This window comes from Diachasmimorpha longicaudata, chromosome 10 (genome assembly GCF_034640455.1).
Source record: "Diachasmimorpha longicaudata isolate KC_UGA_2023 chromosome 10, iyDiaLong2, whole genome shotgun sequence".
NCBI classification, from domain to species: domain Eukaryota; kingdom Metazoa; phylum Arthropoda; class Insecta; order Hymenoptera; family Braconidae; genus Diachasmimorpha; species Diachasmimorpha longicaudata.
The window spans coordinates 2,109,654-2,130,085 of NC_087234.1; the positions used below are offsets into that span (position 1 = coordinate 2,109,654).

A 20,432-nucleotide genomic window follows, 5' to 3' on the forward strand; every position below is an offset into this window, starting at 1 on the left:
TCACCCTTCCCTTCACCGTCGACCCGGAGGCCAATTCTGCACGTGGGGAAGGATCGTGTCTCCTTCCGACTAAATTTGAAATGTACTATCTTCATTATTCTTGTTTCAATTGTTGATTTCTCATCAACCATTTCCTTATCAGAATAGGATAATGACTCCTGCCTTCTGTTTATTACCTCTCCCCTCCCCATTAATTGTAAGACATTTCATAGCGATTATCGTGCTCAAAACCTCTGACATTAATTACCTGGAGTATTCCAGGATTTAATTCCTGGGATTTTCAGTTCGTGTTTTGGAAAAACTGCTGGAAAAAAAAGAAATTTTATGGTCAGTTGCCCTATTAACTTTCAGGATAGTGGCACTCAGTGCGATTTAGGGTTTCTTTTTATTTTCAGGAAAGAATGAAACAAAAATTAACCCTTCGGTATCATTTTTCCCCAAAATTCTGAATTTTCAACATCAAGATGTTCTAAAATTTCAATAAAACTGGGACACGATAAAAAAAACGGAATTAATCATGGAAAATTAATAATTAATGAACAATAGAACTTGTATTGTGTGTCAAATACTCATGAAAATGAATTATTTCTTGATTTTTTAAATTTAATCTGTTGATTCTTTCTCAATGAAAATAATACTCTCCTCATAACCGATTAATGACACTGCGGAAATTTCCATCAAAATAATTTCCCCCCCTCTAATTGCAATTAATTTGATAAAGAAGTTCCCTATCCTAAACCGATAACACCGAGTGGTAGTGAATTTAGCGGAGACCGATCGCACCAGTAAACTCCTTGAAATATTGATCCCTGAAAAACGGGATGAGAGCGATGCTACGGCACATGCCCGACTGCCAACTCTCAGCTGGTTGCTCAAAGCCATCCACCCACCAACATCACACAACACACACACCGTTCAGACCTTAAACATTCCTAGCAAGTGTAAAAATGTGCACCACCATGCCGCCTCATTGTTGTTGAAAAGTTTCATAGATTAACAATTACAATGTTTATCGATCGTTAATTGTGGTACAATTGCTATATGTGAAATGTAGTTTATAAGTTAAATTGCCGTTAAGGCAGGATTTTCTCGGCTGAACTGTCACAGAAACGGTGAGTTTATTCAACAATTTCACCTGGTCATTTATTTTTTAGCTGAATAATTTTTTTCCGTAATTTATCAATGCCCCGAGATCATATTCCTGGAGTTGTTGGTGAAATTGCGTCTCCGGTGATGATTTCAGAGGCATTTTAAGTGATAAAAGCCGCAGATTAGTCAGCCCCCGCCCATTCTAAAATATCTGCGCAAATCTACACCCAAAAAAAAATGAGATTAATCCGTTTGATTGATAGTATCAAATCAGTGGGGACTTTTAATCTGAGTTTTTTTTATGAGTTCATTAGTGTCACGTTCTTCAGTACTTAATTGGGGTGGTTGGAATATTTATGCGTGACTGTCTGGCTCGACACGTGCCACTCCAACGGCAAAATCAATTAAGTTGTTATAGATGTTGTGGTATGGATGTTTCAATATGATTATTGTTTGTACGTAAAATTTTTTACAGCTGCGTTATTGACAATAATCAGGGGGATATTTAAAGTGCGGGGACGTGAGTATTTTATGAAAACGTGGCTTTTGAAGCTTTTGCTCGGTGGTTATGGGTAATTGATGTTTTTAATTGTTGGACTGACTGAAAATATATCAAAGCAATATATTTTGGTTTCAGTTTTTTATGCAAAATAATAATTCAATCTATTTTTGATTTTTTTTAAACGCATTTTTTCATCTGCATACGACTTTTGAATTAAAATGTTCAATTAATAAATTGAAAAGAATTTAACGTCAGTCAACAATGGGATATAACAACAAAAATTATAACTGACATTTATTCATATAAAAATTATTCATCTTTGTTATATTTTTAGTCACGTGAGTGTCCGAGAATTGTCATTCAATGTTTAACATTTGAATGTTGAGGGAAAAAATTACTGTTATGAAATGTGACAATATCAGTTTTGTTCATGTGCATGAGACCAGATTCCACATAAGATCAACTCCAGCATTGAAGTAGTATAAATAAATATCGTATCAGACGGTGAGTCTAAGAACAAAAAATCCAAAAAACCGAAATAACCTGCTTGAATTACATCAGTTAAAAAATCACAAAATTTCAGGTTCAATTCAAAATCCAATAAACTTCCTGAATTCTGTTGTATTTTTCCCCAAAATTTTGGAATTTAGTTGCCGAGGCATTCCGAAATTTTCGGAAAGTTACGAAGCAATAAAAATATCCAACAATTGTCGGAGAAAATTCAGACAAAATTTTCAACAATGTACAATAAATTACTAAAGTTTTGCGTAATTACACTCACGTTAATATCGTAGGCGCTATCTTGCTAATCTTCAAAATTGAACTTATATTTGTACTGCTTTCAGGATATCCATGTGAAGTTGTAGCTTAAAAGATGTTGAATGTGTAAGATGTTGAACTCCTGGATGAACCCCAGCGAACAATTACCCTCCTCCTACCCATCTTGAGAGACTCATAAATAATGTAACGATATGAAAGTCTGAATGGGTTACCCTGTGAGCACGGGAAGTGATATGAGACTTGGCCGCACATTATCTGAAACTGACGAACGAACAGGGAGATGAGAAATGATGTGAATTTTTTGGAATATTTTCAGGCCTCACCATTGCGAATATAATCCCCATTATGATTCTTGGGCGCAAGCAGAGCCTCAAGGGGGAGCACATCCTGGCAGATTACGGCCCGGAGGAGTCCCTCAATGAGAGCGCAGACATTGAATGGGTGAATAAGGTAATAAAGGATAATCTGGAGTCATTGAAAAAGGATATAATAGAACCGTAAAGAAGAAATGAACCCATATTTCCTGGATGGTCTTTCATATCTTCGTTTTAGACGTACACTGAGAACAGGGAATAGTATCCTGGTGGATCGCTCGATGGCTACTCGATTGCCAGTCGATGCCATTAATCGATTGAGGATCGACCAACCATCGACTCGATGGATCCTCAATCGATCCTCAAAAAAAAAAAACGAGAAAAATAATGATAATAACCGTTACCAATAGTAGAACGAAACGAGTCCAGAAAACATCAGATAAATTGTTCGACTGAAGAGGAACCATCGACTCGATGGTTGGTCGATCCTCAATCGATCAACTCAGCAAAGACTAGTTGGTACTTGACAAGTTGCACATCTCCAACCGGCTACTTAGTGATCCGTCAGGGTAGAGATTGCTGTAATACAGGAAATTTTGTCATAACAATAATCAAAATGACATTGCTCTACATTAACTGATACCATATGACTATAATGAAGATTATTATTCGCTAATAGGGAACTTGAGAGTCAGTATATTATATGAGAACTTACCTACTTCAAATATATATCATACTTAATTCAAGTCTATAGGTTATACTTGAGATGAGTATATTATTATACTCGATAGTTATTGAAAGGACATTTTATCCTTAATTGAATCACTGGATTTTCAATGACAATAATGAGAAAGGAATGATTTTCCAACGGATCTACTGTAAATTGATTGGAATCATTTAAGATCGTTTACCTTTTATATTGACACTAATATTTATTAAAAATACCAAAAATAATATTTATTGAACTTGGGAATTTTGAATTACAAAGTATGATACAGAGACGTATTGCGAAACTTGGATGCCACCAACACCAAAACAGGGGATAAGTACGTCGTACGCGGTGCTGTATGCCATCTTCCCCTCGTGTGTCGTCCCCACCATTCAGCAATTTCAGGTGTTAAACGTTCAGCCCCCCCCCCTCACCCATCGGAGCTGGTTAATTTTTTTTTAATACCTAATCTAATATTTCCAATTTTGTAACCTTTCGTTGTGAAAGAGTTCATAAATTCGTGGAAATGAGTCATTGATGCAGCAGATCGCGACGAAGGAGAAAGTAACTACAATAAAAATGAAGAATAATTCGTGCTTTTGGTTTTTCCTTTGTTTTTTTTAGTTGTTTAAATACATTTCACATTTTTCCTGGCTTTATTAATTATTTTTACATATTAAAAAATGATTTCGTCAGTATGGTAATGCTGCATAGTGGGGATAACAAGGAGATGAGGAGAAGGTCAAAGTGATCAGAGCGCTCCTCGCGGTGTCTGCGAGGACTTACTGCAACAATACTTCTCAGTGTCGTACTCCCGATTTCGTCGTACGCCCCTGATATTGTTTTGATTACCATTCATTGCACAACAACATCGTTACTCTTTAGTTGGTTTGATGGATCTGAACCTGGTGAATTTGCCGAAAATAATTCGTAATACTGAGGAATTGACAGAGGAAGGTTATTTTTGAGATGCCAAAGATAAAGGCAATCAACAATGAGGGAACAAACAAAAAACACTGCAAGTCCCCTGAATTGTTAAGCTTATGGCACATGACCCCATTTCCCAAAATGTTCTATGGTAAACCCTTTCAGTGATATTTTATCATTATTTAAACAGTTTATTTATCTTCGGAATTTATGATCACGTGACTCTCACCGACCGGGCCTTAAGGCCCGGTTTGGGGTTTGACCAGGCCTTAAGGCCCGGTTTGGGGTGTGACCAGGCCTTAAGACCCGGTTTGGGGTGTGACCAGGCCTTAAGACCCGGTTTGGGGTGTGACCAGGCCTTAAGACCCGGTTTGGGGTTCGACCAGGCCTTAAGGCCCGTTGTTGCGTTTGATTGCTGTCAGGTAATTATTTTGTATCATAGCACTTTGCGGTTATGTATCAATTCTTAAATAATTCTAACCGGATCTTAATGATAAAGGTTTTTGTGTTATTTAATCGAATCATAGTCCATAATAAAATGGTGGAAACATGGCTTGCTTATCGATTTTACCATTGAAAACCGTATATGCTAGAACCAATAAATGTGTAAATATATATTTTAAATAAGTATAATAATATACGTATTCTACGTATATTTCCTACTTGATTTCAGTGTTTTTTCCTTTCCGTGTCTACAAAAGGTAAATAATTGGCTGAAGATTTGCAACAAAGTTCATTGAAAATAATATAAATGTAGCATTACTCATGGAAAATATAATTAAAAGTATTTACAGCTGTCGAATAGTTAACCAAAATATGTATGTGCACTGTACATTTCGGTCCATTTCCATATTATTTTCAACAATAATTAATTTTTGGAAATAGTATTCTCATTAAGTACAGTTCAAGGCTATGAGCGTATTTCTTTTGATATTTCCAGGTGTCTAATGACCTTTTTATAATTTTTATTCAATCGTCTAGGGTTGGGTGATGAAACTAATGCCTTGGTGTGCCCTCGTATCACTAGCATCAGTCTGTCTAAACACACCAAAAACGTTTGAAGAGATTCCAGAGCTCCAATACATGACATTCGCATTGGATCTCATCATCACATTCCTGTTCACTGCCGAAATGATTGCCAAAATGCATATCCGAGGAATTTTAAAAGTAAGTTGGAGGTAGAAATCTTCTGGCTACACATGAAGTGGTTGACATTGAATCAGACAGTTTTACTTCATGGGCAGACAGGGGAAAATATTTTTGTATGCATGAGGGATAAAAAATTCTCGTGCAGACATCTTTTGTAAAGCACAACCAGTGTGAAGTGCCTCTACGAGAATTTTATCTTCTTCAAGTCTTTCTCATATTCGCGGAAATTCCGGACTGAAGTTGTCGACTCATCTTGTTTGACAACTTCAGTAACAACTACTTCAGTTTAAAGGGGGAAAATGTTCACAAGAAAATTCGGAACTAAACAAACAAAATTTTAGTAAAATTATTCAAGTTCACAGAGACAAATATTCGGTCAAAATTATGGAACTCAAGTTCTTTTACTGATTACGGAAGTGATAAGGGAAAATTCAAGTGGGTCTTTCGTAATTTTTTCCGGAAAATTCAGATAAAATTACAGAAATGGAATTACAATTAGTTCCATAAAGTTTCGTCAATTACAGTTCACTTCGGAAGAGAATGTAATTTTTCTACTTAAAAATAATGTTCACTTAAAGCACTTTAGCACTCACCCGGTGAATTTAAGACAAGTGAGGGAGTAAATTTAGATCGTGGGGGGAGGTGAGTGATGGATCAGTAATCGGTATTAATCGTCGAAAGATCATGATCGACAAAGTTGAGGTCCCCAAATTTTCAGGCTTCGTGGAGAGTAAATTTATTTCGTTCATATCGATCCTTTAAAAAATATTAAAAATTTAACGAATTGCTTCACTTGACTGAATAAATTTAATCATATTTTTCCTTTTACACAGAGAGATAACGCATATTTGAAAGACTACTGGTGCCAATTCGACGCGACAATGGTCCTCTTCCTCTGGTTTTCTGTAATTCTACAAATGTTTGAGATGCTTGAGTTTGTTCCAAAGTTCAGCGCAGCGTCCGTAATTCGAGCACCAAGGCCACTTATCGTATTTCGTTTTATAAGGATTTTCCTCAAATTTCAGATGCAAAAGGAAAGGATTAATCAAATTTTCAAGTAAATAAACAAAATTTTTGAGTAAATTAATTTTTAAGTTAACGAAGTCAAGCTTATTCATACAATACGACTGTACACGATTGAAAGAATGAATTTAGCATTTATTCTGCAAATATTTCCAGAACAATGGGATTTAGTAGAGAATGTTGAACATCTCTTTCACAGAATATTTCATGGACAATGAAATATCTTTTCATATTTCTTTATGAAACTATTCGTTCTGAAAATGTAGAGAGTAATCCGCATGGAAATATTCTAGTGATGTCTCACCGCATGATCTCAGTACACTGAGAGAATAACTTCAGAGCTCTTAAGCGAATCTTACTTGTGTCAACAAAATATTTTATTTTATTACTCATCCTCGTTCTTTCGAAAATTAATTTAAATGGTCTACATAATTGACGGATTAAAAAAACTATCGTTCAATTTTATTCAGATTTTTTCAACCACCAATTTCTAAAATATAATTTATTCTTTTAATTTCTCCAGTTTGACTTATCAAATTTTATTTATGACTCGCCAAACCTTTAACAAGATTTTCGTGGTTTTGTTTGAAAATTTACGTTATTTTTTAAATATTAAATTCACCTGGAATCATTGATTAAATTCGAAAAACTGGTATTGAAATTCGGTAACTAATTTTATAAATTGAATAATTCGAATTGAATAATTGTTAATGAACTTATTCACGGAATACTTATTGAAATTTATCAAATAATTTTTTTCCTGCAATTCCATTATGCAAATTGTCCCCCGAAATAGCTCTTCGTCGATGTAAACAATCGGAAAAATTGAAATTGTTAAAATTCTTGTTTAAAAATACTTTCAGACGTTCGAGTCAACAAATTTACAACGTAACTCTCTTCTTCGGCTTCTTCATGTCCCTCTACAGTCTTCTGGGGGTACAATTTTTCGGTGAACTAACGAATCACTGTGTCTTGAATAACACAGATCAGAAACACATCACTATAAATAGTTTAGCAATACCCGATACCTATTGTTCGACTGATCCCGAGTCTGGATATCAATGCCCTGAGGGAATGACCTGCATGAAACTGGAGTTATCCAAGTACATCATGGGATTCAACGGTTTCGATCAATTCTGTAAGTAATAATCATTGAAAAATATTTTCAAATAATATTTTTAGGTCATAGTACGTGGTATTTATCTATTGTTGAAATTCTTCAGTCATCAGTATCTTCACGGTTTATCAAGCGGCGTCTCAAGAGGGCTGGGTTTTCATTATGTATAGAGCAATCGATAGTCTTCCCGCTTGGCGAGCAATTCTATACTTCAGCACAATGATATTCTTTCTCGCTTGGCTCGTTAAGAACGTCTTCATCGCTGTTATTACAGAAACTTTCAACGAAATACGAGTGCAGTTTCAAGCAGAAGGACAGAGAACACACACCAGCACCTCAGAGTCCCAGGTTTTTTTATCTTGAGAATTTATTGGAAAAATTCAAATTTTTGCTACTCGAGATTCTTCGTCACTTATATTTGATGAAAATTTCACGATCTCTTCTTTAAAAATAGTTCAATTACTTTGAATAAGATCAGAAATTAATTGCACTCTTTTTTATAGCAATTTATGTCATAAGGCATGACAAGTATTTTTCACGTCTTATGATGTAAATTAATATTTTTTCTCATGTTTTACACTGATATTCGTACCTCCACAGCTTCTCTGCGATGAAGCCAACGGTTGGAAACTGGTAACTCTAGATGACACTAAGCATGGAGGACTAGCAGCTTCTCCCCTCTGTCAGGCCATTCTTCGATCTCCCCAATTTCGAATGATCGTGATGTGTGCCATTCTCGCAAATGGACTTACAACTGCCACTATGACTTTCAAACACGATGAGAGACCACGAAACACATATTACAATAATTATTACTACGCAGAAATTGCCTTCACTATTTTTCTGGATCTCGAGACTCTGTTCAAGATCTGGTGTCTAGGTTTTCGAAGTTACTATAAACATTCTATTCACAAATTTGAACTTCTACTGGCCATTGGGACGACTATACATATACTACCATTTTGTTACATGACTGCATTCACATATTTTCAGGTAAGAAAATAATGAAAAAAATTCATCTTTATTAATAGTAAGTGATAACAAGTGATGCTGATCGAGTAATAAATTTTTCAATTCATATTGAAGGTGTTGAGGGTCGTAAGACTCATAAAGGCATCGCCCATGTTGGAGGGTTTTGTTTATAAAATTTTTGGACCTGGAAAAAAACTTGGCAGTCTTATTATTTTTACCATGTGCCTGCTGGTCGTTACTTCGAGCATATCCATGCAACTATTCTGTTTCCTATGTGGTTTCACAAAGTTTGAGACATTTCCAGAGGTGAGTCATTACAGTTGTTGTCCGGTAATGAATAATATTCGAAATTATCACTTTTTTCTTCCTAAAAATTCCCTAATTTGAACATTTCTTTGAGTTATTTATCACTAGTCAATAACTTCCGATTGGTTCTATTAATTTTCTGGTAAAAACAAATGTTTTTAATTACTCTCTCGCCTTGTGCACCTCCCCTTTCCCCTCCTTCTTTGGAAAAAAATTATTTTATTTATCTATAATTTTTTATTTCCAGGCATTTATGTCAATGTTTCAAATCCTGACTCAAGAAGCTTGGGTCGAAGTTATGGACGAAACGATGGTCCGAACCCATCATTTCATAGCCCCAGTCGTCGCCATTTATTTCATCGGTTATCATCTATTCGTCACATTGGTAATTAAAAAAAATTAAATCACCAAAGGTTCGAGTAATTGCCACATTAAAATCCTTGTTTAGATCGTGTTAAGTCTTTTCGTCGCTGTCATTCTCGACAACTTGGAGCTCGATGAGGAACTTAAAAAAACAAAACAAAAAAGCTTATGCGCCCAAAGTGCAGAAATCAAAGAAACACTTCCCTTTAGATTACGAATATTTGAAAAATTTCCGGCCAGTCCGCAAATGACCTGCCTCCATAAAGTTCCCTCAGACTTTAATCTTCCAAAAGTTCGGGAAAGTTTTATGCGACAATTTGTCCTGGATATTGAGGACGAGAAGAATGAAGCTGCCAAGAGGATGAATGAGACATTCGACTCAAAGATGGTGTATAGAAAACAGAGGCCAGTAAAGATTCTGAATAATCCGCCGAAAGTTAGAAATGTTGTAGTTAGTTTGAAGAAAGCCGCTGTTATCTACATAATTAAGTAAGATATGGGTGAAGAAAACCTTTTTTCAAATTTACAGACAACAATATGTCCGTGAAATTTATGCACGACAGAAGTGAAACTTCTTAGCCATAGACTGTGAAAAAATTTTGTCTAAATTTTTCGTGACAATTTCGTGAAAATTTTGTCTAAATTTTTCGGAAATTTCTTTTGAGCCACAATTGCACAGGAAGATTTTAGAACATTTTGTCATTGAAAATTCAGGATCTCGTGGAGAAATCAAATAGAATATTTAATTTCTGTACCATATTTCCCTGAAAATGAAGAGAAAACAATGAAATTGCTGTCAATACATTTTTTAAGTCGAGGAACAGTGACACCGAAGCCAATTTAGGACAAAAAATCATGAAATTTACGATTTCGTTGAAAATTCAAGAAAATTTATCTCGAATATTCATATTAGAGTATATATTTAAATAAATTAAGAAATTCTCTTTTTCGTATCGCTTAAAATTCAGGAATTTTACTGAAGGATAAGTTAGACCAAAGACTTCATGGTTTTCAAATGTGTAAAAAGCATTTGATGCAACTGGATTGGCAATTCCCAGTGAACTATCACGATATTACTAAAAAGATTTTATTAATATTGTTCATCATATTAACAAAAAAATTGTCTGTCCCGTAATGAACCAGAAATCCTGCTGCCGAAGCCGTCAAACGCTTGAAAATTCTCATTCCCTTAATAAAGAAGTTTCACTTCAATAAAAGTTAAAAACTCACATTAAAACCAATAATTCCTTCACCACGAGCCATAATAATTAAAATGATTTTAGTGACTCGAACAACCAGAGACTACTTTTGGGGGATTCCGCAATGATTCCAGTACCCGGAAAAGGTCTTCTAAAACCTCAAGGTACACTCAGCAGTGCAAAACAACTCCGCATAGACCAGAAAAAATCAATTCGTAGAAGTGTTAGAAGTGGTTCAATTAAACTAAAACAAACGTATGAGCATTTAGTAGAGAATGGAGACATCGGAGCGATAAATAGAGTGACTTCATCGAGAAGTACTCCTAATCCTGATTGGGATATGAAAGTACTGCAGGCCAAGAGACAACAGGCGGAAATGAGGAGGAATCAGCGGGAGGATGATTTGAGGGAAAATCATCCGTTCTTCGATACTCCATTGTTTGCGGTACCAAGGGAGAGTAAATTTCGAAAAATCTGTCAACTGCTCGTTTATGCTAGGTATGATGCAAGACTCAAGGACCCTTTAACAGGGAAGGAACGTAAGGTGCAATATAAAAGTTTTCAGTGAGTAAAAACAAATATTTAAATTGTTACTATTTATCTAACGATTTAGATGGGGATAGAATGGTCCCCTATGGGAAAAATAAATAAATCTCAGATAGATTAACGAGATGTCAATAATTCTACGATTTCCTCGACATTGTCAACACGTCGGTAATGTAGGAAAAATGCTGACTTGCCACCATTCCATTAAAGCTTCTGCTTAAGTATAAATTTTGGAAAATATTTGTATGTTGATGTCGTTTGGAAGAACTTCAAAGATTTTTTTAGAAAAAATCATCAATTTCTCAAGTTTTTAAATTCTCTCTGATCACGTCATAGATATCTTTAAGATTGGAAGGGACAACTAACGTTAATCCTAATTCGATTGGTAGAAATCTATTGAATGATTGATTGAAAACGTTTTCCATTCTTCTGCTCTAGTAATTTTCTTGGACTAGTTACGTATCTGGACTGGGTAATGATATTGGTCACAACATTGTCCTGCGTTTCCATGATGTTTGAAACCCCAAGATATCGAGTTATGGAGATTCCAGGACTTCAAATAGCTGAATATGGTTTTGTTATATTCATGAGCGTCGAATTGGCTCTGAAAATACTGGCTGACGGACTATTCTTCACTCCCAAAGCTTACATCAAGGATGTCGCATCTGTTCTTGACGTTTTTATTTATATTGTAAGTTTCTTCTTGTAATTTGATGTTTGCAACTTTTGAACAATAATAACGTAGTGAATGTTATGTCATTTCAGAAATAAGTCGTCATGAAAACAGTCAAATTTCTGTCGAAAATTGCTTGCCCCTCCCCAACGTAATTACATAGTCAATTAAAACCCCATCATTTACACACATTTAACAGCCTTTAATGGTATTAGTTGTTAAACATTTTTTTCCCATATTTTTTAGGTGAGTTTGGTTTTTCTCTGTTGGATGCCAAAAAACGTCCCCCCGAATTCAAGTGCTCAGGTGCTGATGATTCTCCGCTGCGTGAGACCCCTCCGAATATTCACTCTAGTGCCTCACATGAGAAAAGTTGTCTACGAATTGTGCAGAGGATTCAAAGAAATTCTCTTGGTTCGTACAGTTATCACTTTCTGATAGAATAATTATTAGCCCCTCGTCAGAAACTATTCACTGTCCACTGTGGGGCAAAAACTATTTTTTTATACAACTTGAATTTTCGTACTCACCTTAAAAAGGGCAGAAATTAAGTACTTCCTGTTTTGGCGGGGGGAAAATGACTTTTCCCTCCCCCTTCGGATAATCTAACTTTGCCCATATGTCGGAACGTAAAATGTTCTAATTACGGGATATAAAATAAAGGATACCTACCCAGGTGCTTGTCAACCTCGCCTTTGGCTCTACTGATAATTCTGCACCTGGGCAGAAATCTTTTATTTGACCTCCCTAAGTTAGAAAAATACTATTCTGTCACATGAATACGTTATCCTCCGTAAACGAAGAGAAATTTTCTACAAAAATTCTAGTGCCAATACGGACAAGTATCACAATTTCTCGACTTAAAAAAATTAATTCTGTTAGAGTAAAATTTCTTAGAATTTATGGCAATTGCTACACAATTTTGATAGAAATTTTGAAAAACTTACGCTTACATCAATAAAATTTCTAATATCATTACTGGATTTTTTTCGTGGTCGCCACTTTGCACCTGGTTACTTGTTCCGTGTTGCGCCCGAGAATTTTTCTTAAAAAATTTCTCTCCATTTCGAAATTTCCTCTCATAGGAGGGAATACTATATTACGTACTCGTATAAAAATATACTGCTATGGTATTAGATAGCTCTGGTTCTCCTGGTAGATACAACATGCTGAGAAAAAAATTTGCCGAATATTCATTTACTTTAGAAAAGTAAATTTATTCTTTCAATATCCTATTCCTTCAGTCCAGCCATTACTAGGCAATCGGCATTAAATTTAAGTTGTGACAATTATAGTGTTTCAGGCCCTGATCATATGTGACCCTCTACATCAAAAGTTTTTCATGCGGATAACCGCGTATTACCCTTAACCAAGGGAAGTCTTTCCACAATTATGAATATATTCATGGAAATTGTTCTCTCCAATATATAAGAAATTAGAAAAATAAGAATAATCATTAGCGGAGTTCATTATCATCCTCGAGAGCAATGAGATTGCAATAATAGAAACCTAATTATTTCTGGTAATGACTCAATCAGAAAATTATAATTGAAAAGGAAATATTTTTCTCAAGTAACTGGATATTCGGCAAAATGTTTTTTTCTCAGTCCTGATCGCAAAAAAAATTTTTCAAAACTACCTATATATCATTTTCTTTGCGCGTTATTTTTTTCTGTTGACATTCAGGTATCAATTCTCCTCATTTTGCTGATGTTCGTCTTCGCAAGTTACGGAGTACAGCTCTACGGTGGCAGATTGGCCCGTTGCAATGATCCAACAATAACATCACGTGAGGATTGTGTCGGTGTATTCATGAGACGAGTATTCGTAACAAAAATGAAGTTAAAACCCGGTCAGAATGAGAGCTATCCGTCCATCTTAGTGCCACGAGTCTGGGCCAACCCAAAACGCTTCAATTTTGACAACATTGGTGATGCAATGCTGACATTATTCGAGGTATTATCGTTCAAGGGTTGGCTGGACGTCAGAGATGTGCTCAGTAAATCACTGGGACCTGCCCATGCTGTTTATATTCATATCTACATTTTTCTGGGATGTATGATTGGTTTAACACTCTTTGTGGGTGTTGTTATTGCCAATTATTCGGAGAATAAGGGCACCGCTTTGCTCACTGTTGATCAGAGAAGATGGTGTGATTTGAAGAAGAGATTGAAAATTGCTCAGCCACTTCATCTGCCGCCCAGACCCGATGGAAAGAAGTTTCGCGCTTTTATTTATGATATTACCCAGAATATATCTTTCAAAAGATTCATTGCGTTGATGGTGGTCTGCAATAGTGCATTGTTGGTGGTTTCGGTGAGTAATGTTTTTCATTGAGATTAACGAGAGTATTTTATTCTCCATCTGGCTGATCGGTACGTCAATTTTTCGCGCCGATACACTCTGGCAATTATTTTTTTCTTTCTGCGTAGGACGATTTCTTTAGCATTTAACAGTACAAAATAATACCAGTATTTATTGTTCCTTTTCCCGTAAGAAATATTTCATAAATAATGGTAATATGAACAATAATGAATGAAGTATGCAGTAACTTTCTAATTTATTTTTTATTTTTTCTCCCTCAGAATTGAGTACCTCCAACTTAATTGAATACTCATAATTTTCAACTTTCTTTTTATTGTTCGAGGACTTGCAACAAATTTTGTTAAAACTAAAATTTAAATAAACTCCAATTTCAGGTTTAATTTGATACGAAAAATTCCACATCTTCATCTTTATAAATTTTTAATGGATTACACGACTTCTCTTTCAATTTCAGTGGGTGAGTGGAGCCGCATATGCCGAACATCTAGCCACGGTCTCCATGATAATGGTCCTGGGATTTGTTGTCGAAGTGATAATGAAAAATATCGCATTCACACCACGTGGATACTGGCAATCCCGGCGAAATCGTTATGATTTACTTGTAACAATTGTCGGAGTAATATGGATAATAATGCATTGCATGATGAAGAATGAATTATCCTATTCCATCGGCTACATGTCTGTTATTCTTCGATTCTTCACAATAACCGGCAAACACACGACATTGAAGATGCTGATGCTGACGGTGGGAGTGTCCGTCTGCAAGAGTTTTTTCATCATCTTCGGAATGTTTCTTTTAGTATTTTTTTACGCTCTTGCTGGAACAATTATTTTTGGAACTGTTAAGTATGGCGAAGGTATTGGAAGAAGGGCGAATTTTGAATCACCTGTGACGGGTGTTGCGATGCTCTTCAGGATCGTCACCGGCGAGGATTGGAATAAAATCATGCACGACTGTATGATAGAGCCACCTTACTGCACCCCAGCTGCCAATTACTGGGAGACTGATTGTGGAAATTTTCACGCTTCGCTATTCTACTTCTGCACTTTTTACGTTATTATTACGTATATTGTGTTGAATTTACTTGTGGGTATGTACTTATCTTCGTAAATGGAATATATTCTTAGTTGTCTCGAGGGGAAGAGAAATGATCAAGAAAAATTACACAGCTATTCACGTAATCCGTGAGGGAGTGTTATTTCTTGATAGTTTTTCTGGAAATGAAAGAAATAATTCTGAATTTGTCTGTAAACTCCGAAAAAATAATAAATATTTAACTGATGTGCGCATAATAAAACTAATAATAATTCTTCTCCCACAGCTATTATCATGGAGAACTTTTCCCTCTTTTACTCCAACGAAGAGGATGCGTTATTATCCTACGCTGACATCAGAAACTTTCAGAACACGTGGAACGTCGTGGATATTCATCAACGGGGTGTGATACCAGTCAGAAGGGTATTTATCAATGATTTTCATTCGTAGAAATAAATACTTCGCCGACGCGTAATGATACGATAGGGCATTTCAGGTGAAATTTATACTGCGACTGCTGAAGGGTAGACTGGAAACAGATCCTCAGAGGGATCGCCTGTTATTCAAGTACATGTGTTATGAGCTAGAGAAGTTGCACAATGGAGAGGACGTTACGTTCCACGACGTCATCAAGTGAGTTTTAAAATATCAATTTTACATTTTTTCTATTTCCATTTATTCGATTCCAATAAATAATTTATTTATTAGAGTAGCTTTCACATAAGATCAGTGAGACATTGAAATTCTCGAATACGATTGCACTGATTTTTTTTACAATTTTCGTATTCGAAATTGAATTTCATTGACGCAATGTCGTGAACGCGAGTAACGAAGAATTAATTAAAATCTGGTATTTATCTATTGATATCTGTTGAAGAACATAAAAATCCAACCGAAGATTAGAATCGTTTTTAATGGATATCCCTTTTACCCGAAATCTCCGCATTATCCCAGAATTCTTCATATTCCATTCTCTGATAATTAAAATGAATGTTTTTAATTGCAGTATGCTATCATACCGTACAGTAGACGTTCGAAAGGCATTACAACTCGAGGAGATGTTGGCACGAGAGGAGTTCGAGTACCTCATCGAGGAAGAGGTGGCAAAGCAGACGATTCGAACGTGGTTGGAGGGATGTCTGAAAAAAATACGAGCCACTGGGGTAAATAAACCGTCTTCTTTTTTCAATCATTCAGGGATTTAACAGACTGAGTGTTTCACACTAAACGCTAATTACTTTACACCAGAAACAGCAGAACAGTCTCATTGTGGGCCTAAGAGCAACAAACGATCTGGCAGTGACACCTCAAGATCATCCGGAGGAGAAGAGCCAAGAGAGTAGTGTCGATCGTGAGGAAGAACCCGAAGCAAAGGAGACTGAGGGATTGAGAAATCGGGGAGGAAAGAAGCCTGTTGTATTACCTAGGTCAGATAGCATTGGTAGCAGTTCAGGGAGAAAGTATCTTGCACCAACATTATCAGATCCTGCCTCCGTCCGCAGTGAGAAGGAGAAACTCGCTGCCACTAAAAAACGTAGTAGCCGGCCAGCACGTATGTATTTGATACAACTTTTGATAGTCTTATAACCATTACAAAAGCAAATTCCTCGTCATCCTTGGGAAAAGTGAATTTTTCACGAGATCTTTCTCTTCTGCAGGGATTTTCATCTAAAATTCTCATCTAAAAATTTGGAATATTTTTTTTTTTCAGCTCTGGTCAAAAATAATTTGCCTTATTTAACGGAAGGAGCTGAGCAAAGTCGTCAGCCGCGCGACTCATCGAACACGAAAGCAACAGCTCCAAAAGTATCAAGTATAACGTTGGAGGTACGCGATTGGTGGCGCGAGCAATTGGCGTATAGCAGTGAATCGAGTGAAGATGAGTTCTGAAAAATCTCGATGTTCTACGTGAGTTTGAAAAAATCATAAAATTTCTCTACTAGTCGTTCCTCGATGTGGAACAACTAATTACAAGAGGATATGATGAATTCAAGGCCCAGTCTGCTGTGAAAGGCGGACCCTCTGATGGCCGTGATAACGATAAAGTCAGTTACTCGACTTGACTCTTCTTATCTACTACTCTAACGGCGCTGTAGATACGCCCTCCTAGATTAAGGGAGGTTACATTACTTGATGAGAAATTTCGAAGATATCAATGGAATTTTGATTTTTAGAATTTCTCATGAAAAACTAAAATATTCTGATTTTTAACTCATAAAAATCTCAATAATTTTCTATTTTCCCTATTTTTTACCATTTGTTTGAATTGATTCAAAGTTATTCTTCGTAAAACCAATTTTAAATGAAAAATTAATGTCTAGTGTTTTTTTTTACATGAAAAAGAGTGGTGTGACCTCCCTTAACATCCGTGACGAAGAATGCATAAAACTATTGAAAAAGCAGAGAAGATAACGCACACGAGAAATTTTTTTATTTCTAGGAAAAAACAAAGTATTTTATCATCGAAATGTTTTTTCGTGTTTCTGGGTGCCTAATCACATGAATCGAAACATAATTCCTTATCACTAATTTTATTTTGTTTTTACGAGTGATAAACTGGAGATTTGAGGGGTAAAGAGGTGAAGCCCTTACGTTAATTGTTTAATCATCTCGATTATGGATGGCGAGACGAGTAAAATTTGAAGAAGCTTTTTCGAAAGGTTGAAAATTCTTAACGAAAAGGAACTCTGGGTGTCAGATTCGAATGAATGAATTCATAGCTTTAAATTAGAGAATGTGAGAAACGAAACGCCCAGATTTTTCAAAAAATTTTCAAGTAATTGTTAATGCGATTAAAGTGTTCGTAGCTCGGAAGTAGTAGATTAGGTTTTTTTTGTTGAACTGGGCCGTGAGTATTGAAAGAAAAAGCCATTTTGAGCCGTCACTCAATCGATTAAATATTAACAAATCCACATTTGGAGAGAACAGATCTACTAGATATTAACGAATATTAAAAACATACTCACTTATCGAATATTTCAAAAATATCAGACGTCCGCTGCCCTAATAATTAAAACAGAATCATAAATAACTCGTTTCACCTCTTCATCCCTCATCTCAAACCTTTAAATAAAAAATAATAATAATCAGGATGAATTCGTCGAAATAAAAAAAAATGAATGAACATCGCCTGATTGTAGAGACTGCTCGATAAACAAATAACTAAAGAAAATTAAATAAATAACTCAAATTGATGTTGAAAAGTAATCTAGAATTTGTACGTAGAGACGATTAGATTTTTTACGAGTGGTCTGCCACAGCCACACTCCCGCCCCCCTCCCCCCGCCCCCCTTCTCCCTCCTGCGTCCTGGCACAAGTGATAGCTCTTACGTTTGTATTTGCGAAATCGTCGGAGTTCGCTGTTGAGAGAAAGAAAAACCAAAATGTTTAAAAAAAAAACGTTTAAAAACTAAAAAAAAAAAATATATAAGGGCAACTGTTAGTACAATGAGCGCAGGATACGATTCGATGAAATCATTTTAGCGATGGGAAACGATCCGGCTCCTCTTATTAAATAATTAAGCGTTTAAAAAATGAAAGGAAAAAATGAGAAAGATTTAAGTTAAGTCAATTAGACGTTATACTGCATGTTACAGACTGAGTGATGTTAGATTTTTTACGATATTTAATGATGAAAAAAAATAATGCCTAACAACAAAAAATGTAAAACACACCGGGTCTAAATAGTTTATTATTCCCTCTGATTTTTTCTATCCAATTGCCAAAATATTACACAGACGAAAATCAAATTATACAAAGAATACTTTTCTCCGTGTTGGGCAGAAAAAAAAATGAATAAATTATCACTACCATTGGGATTATTCTGTGATAAACTGGTAATTAGTGGGATATTGATTGAAGAGAATTGCTATATTTGTTTCGAATAATTTGAGAAAACTTTTGGATGAGGCAGAAGAACGGAGAATAGAACAATATCACTTTTTCTGTGAGCGCTGATTAACTTTTGTTATTCATAACAAAATTTTGATTCAATATTTAATCCTATTCGTTATCAATTTATTACAGAATTTACTATTTGTATTCACGGATTACAGGCGTTATTATTGTTGAACGATTGCGTATCGTGATGATTGTTTTCGAGCGTAGTAGATTACCAAAAACGTTATTTATTTTGATATTGATAATAAATTCAGTAATTCGAGTGGTGAAATGTAAAACAGGTTTTTGATATTTGGGTAAATCTCAAGTTATGTCAATATAACGAAAAAGATCCTAGATGAACAATAATACTATTGACAAAATATTTACAATCATTAACGCATTTTTTAATGGAGTTCTGAATATATTCTATAGTTTGAGTATAAATTGTCATTACAGTTACTAAATTTTCGGGAATTATTATGCACAAATTCCATATTGTTCTCCTCTTTTTCGATGTGAAGGTGAAAAATATTTAATTATAAATCTATCTGCATAATTAATTTAATTGTTTCGTCATTTCGTATCGGTGGAATGTTTATGAAAAAAATTAGTTGAGAATAATTTTGTTTCAAAAAAAATATCTCGTTAATTTTTTTCGTAAAATCATTCCTAAGACATGAAAACAAAACCATGAAAAATCAGCCTGTTATTCTTCACCACTTAATTACTGAATAATAACGTAACGAATATGATGAAATGTTCCACCAAAAAGAGCATCAAAGTATTTCATTAATTAATAGCATAGAACTATTAATAAAAACATCAAGAGAAAGCCTCGAGAATTTTCTTTGAGTTTCGCTGGGTGAAACTTGTATATTTTTTATGAGGCCAATTGGCAGATGTATTCGCAGATAATTACTTTGTAGATTAGCTGATACTTGAAGTGTTATTATTTAATGTAGTGTAAAGGACAATAGAGTATACGTGGATTTATGAATGCGCAAATGAACATAATTGTTAAGGAAAATAAGAAAAAAAAACACAAGATAAAGATCAAGGAGAGTGAACATTGTATCAACAGCCTAAAGATTATAACAATTGAATTCGAGTATTATGAGAGATGATTGCCAAGGATGTATACACTGTCACAGTATGAGTTGATTTTATATAAATATTTACATGGAAAACAAAATTAAAAATATGACATTAGACAACGTAAGCCATTATAACGTTTTACGTTGACGTGATAAATGTTGAATAATTGTTGCCTAGTTTATGTGCCAATGTGTTGTAATATATAGAGCTAATAAATGTTACTAGATAAAGTAATGAAACCATTGAAGTCTGCATTATTGGAGGAAATATTAATTCATTATCGGTATTTTACCGAACGGATAAGTTGCTCTTGACTCTTGTGGGAGTCGGGGACACTTTCAAAACCGTGAACTGGTCGACGTAAAGCAGTGATGCCACATTTTAGCCGCGTTCACCGTGATAATGCCCTACTGACAGGCACGTTC

The 20,432-nt window shown here is 35.2% G+C and overlaps 1 protein-coding gene across 4 annotated transcripts; it reads left to right on the forward strand.

The window, feature by feature from the left end:
- The first annotated feature begins 834 nt into the window (after window positions 1-834).
- LOC135166711 (sodium leak channel NALCN) lies at window positions 835-20,246 on the forward strand. Of its 4 annotated transcripts, none has more exons than XM_064129246.1 (21): window positions 835-1,112; window positions 2,688-2,821; window positions 5,303-5,488; window positions 6,304-6,527; window positions 7,357-7,631; window positions 7,717-7,958; window positions 8,211-8,603; window positions 8,697-8,888; window positions 9,136-9,273; window positions 9,337-9,740; window positions 10,535-11,014; window positions 11,435-11,687; window positions 11,916-12,083; window positions 13,356-13,985; window positions 14,449-15,085; window positions 15,317-15,453; window positions 15,527-15,663; window positions 16,037-16,193; window positions 16,279-16,582; window positions 16,742-16,938; window positions 17,025-20,246. In XM_064129246.1, exons 2-20 carry the CDS (start codon window positions 2,717-2,719, stop codon window positions 16,918-16,920), a joined length of 5,241 nt encoding a protein of 1,746 aa, XP_063985316.1. In that variant the 5' UTR covers window positions 835-1,112; window positions 2,688-2,716; the 3' UTR covers window positions 16,921-16,938; window positions 17,025-20,246. The 4 variants fall into 4 exon arrangements, with proteins under 4 accessions (XP_063985316.1, XP_063985317.1, XP_063985318.1 ...); XM_064129247.1 differs by having other exon boundaries at window positions 10,535-10,614; window positions 10,720-11,014; window positions 16,742-20,246; XM_064129248.1 differs by having other exon boundaries at window positions 10,535-10,614; window positions 10,723-11,014; window positions 16,742-20,246.
- Window positions 20,247-20,432: the final 186 nt, after the last annotated feature.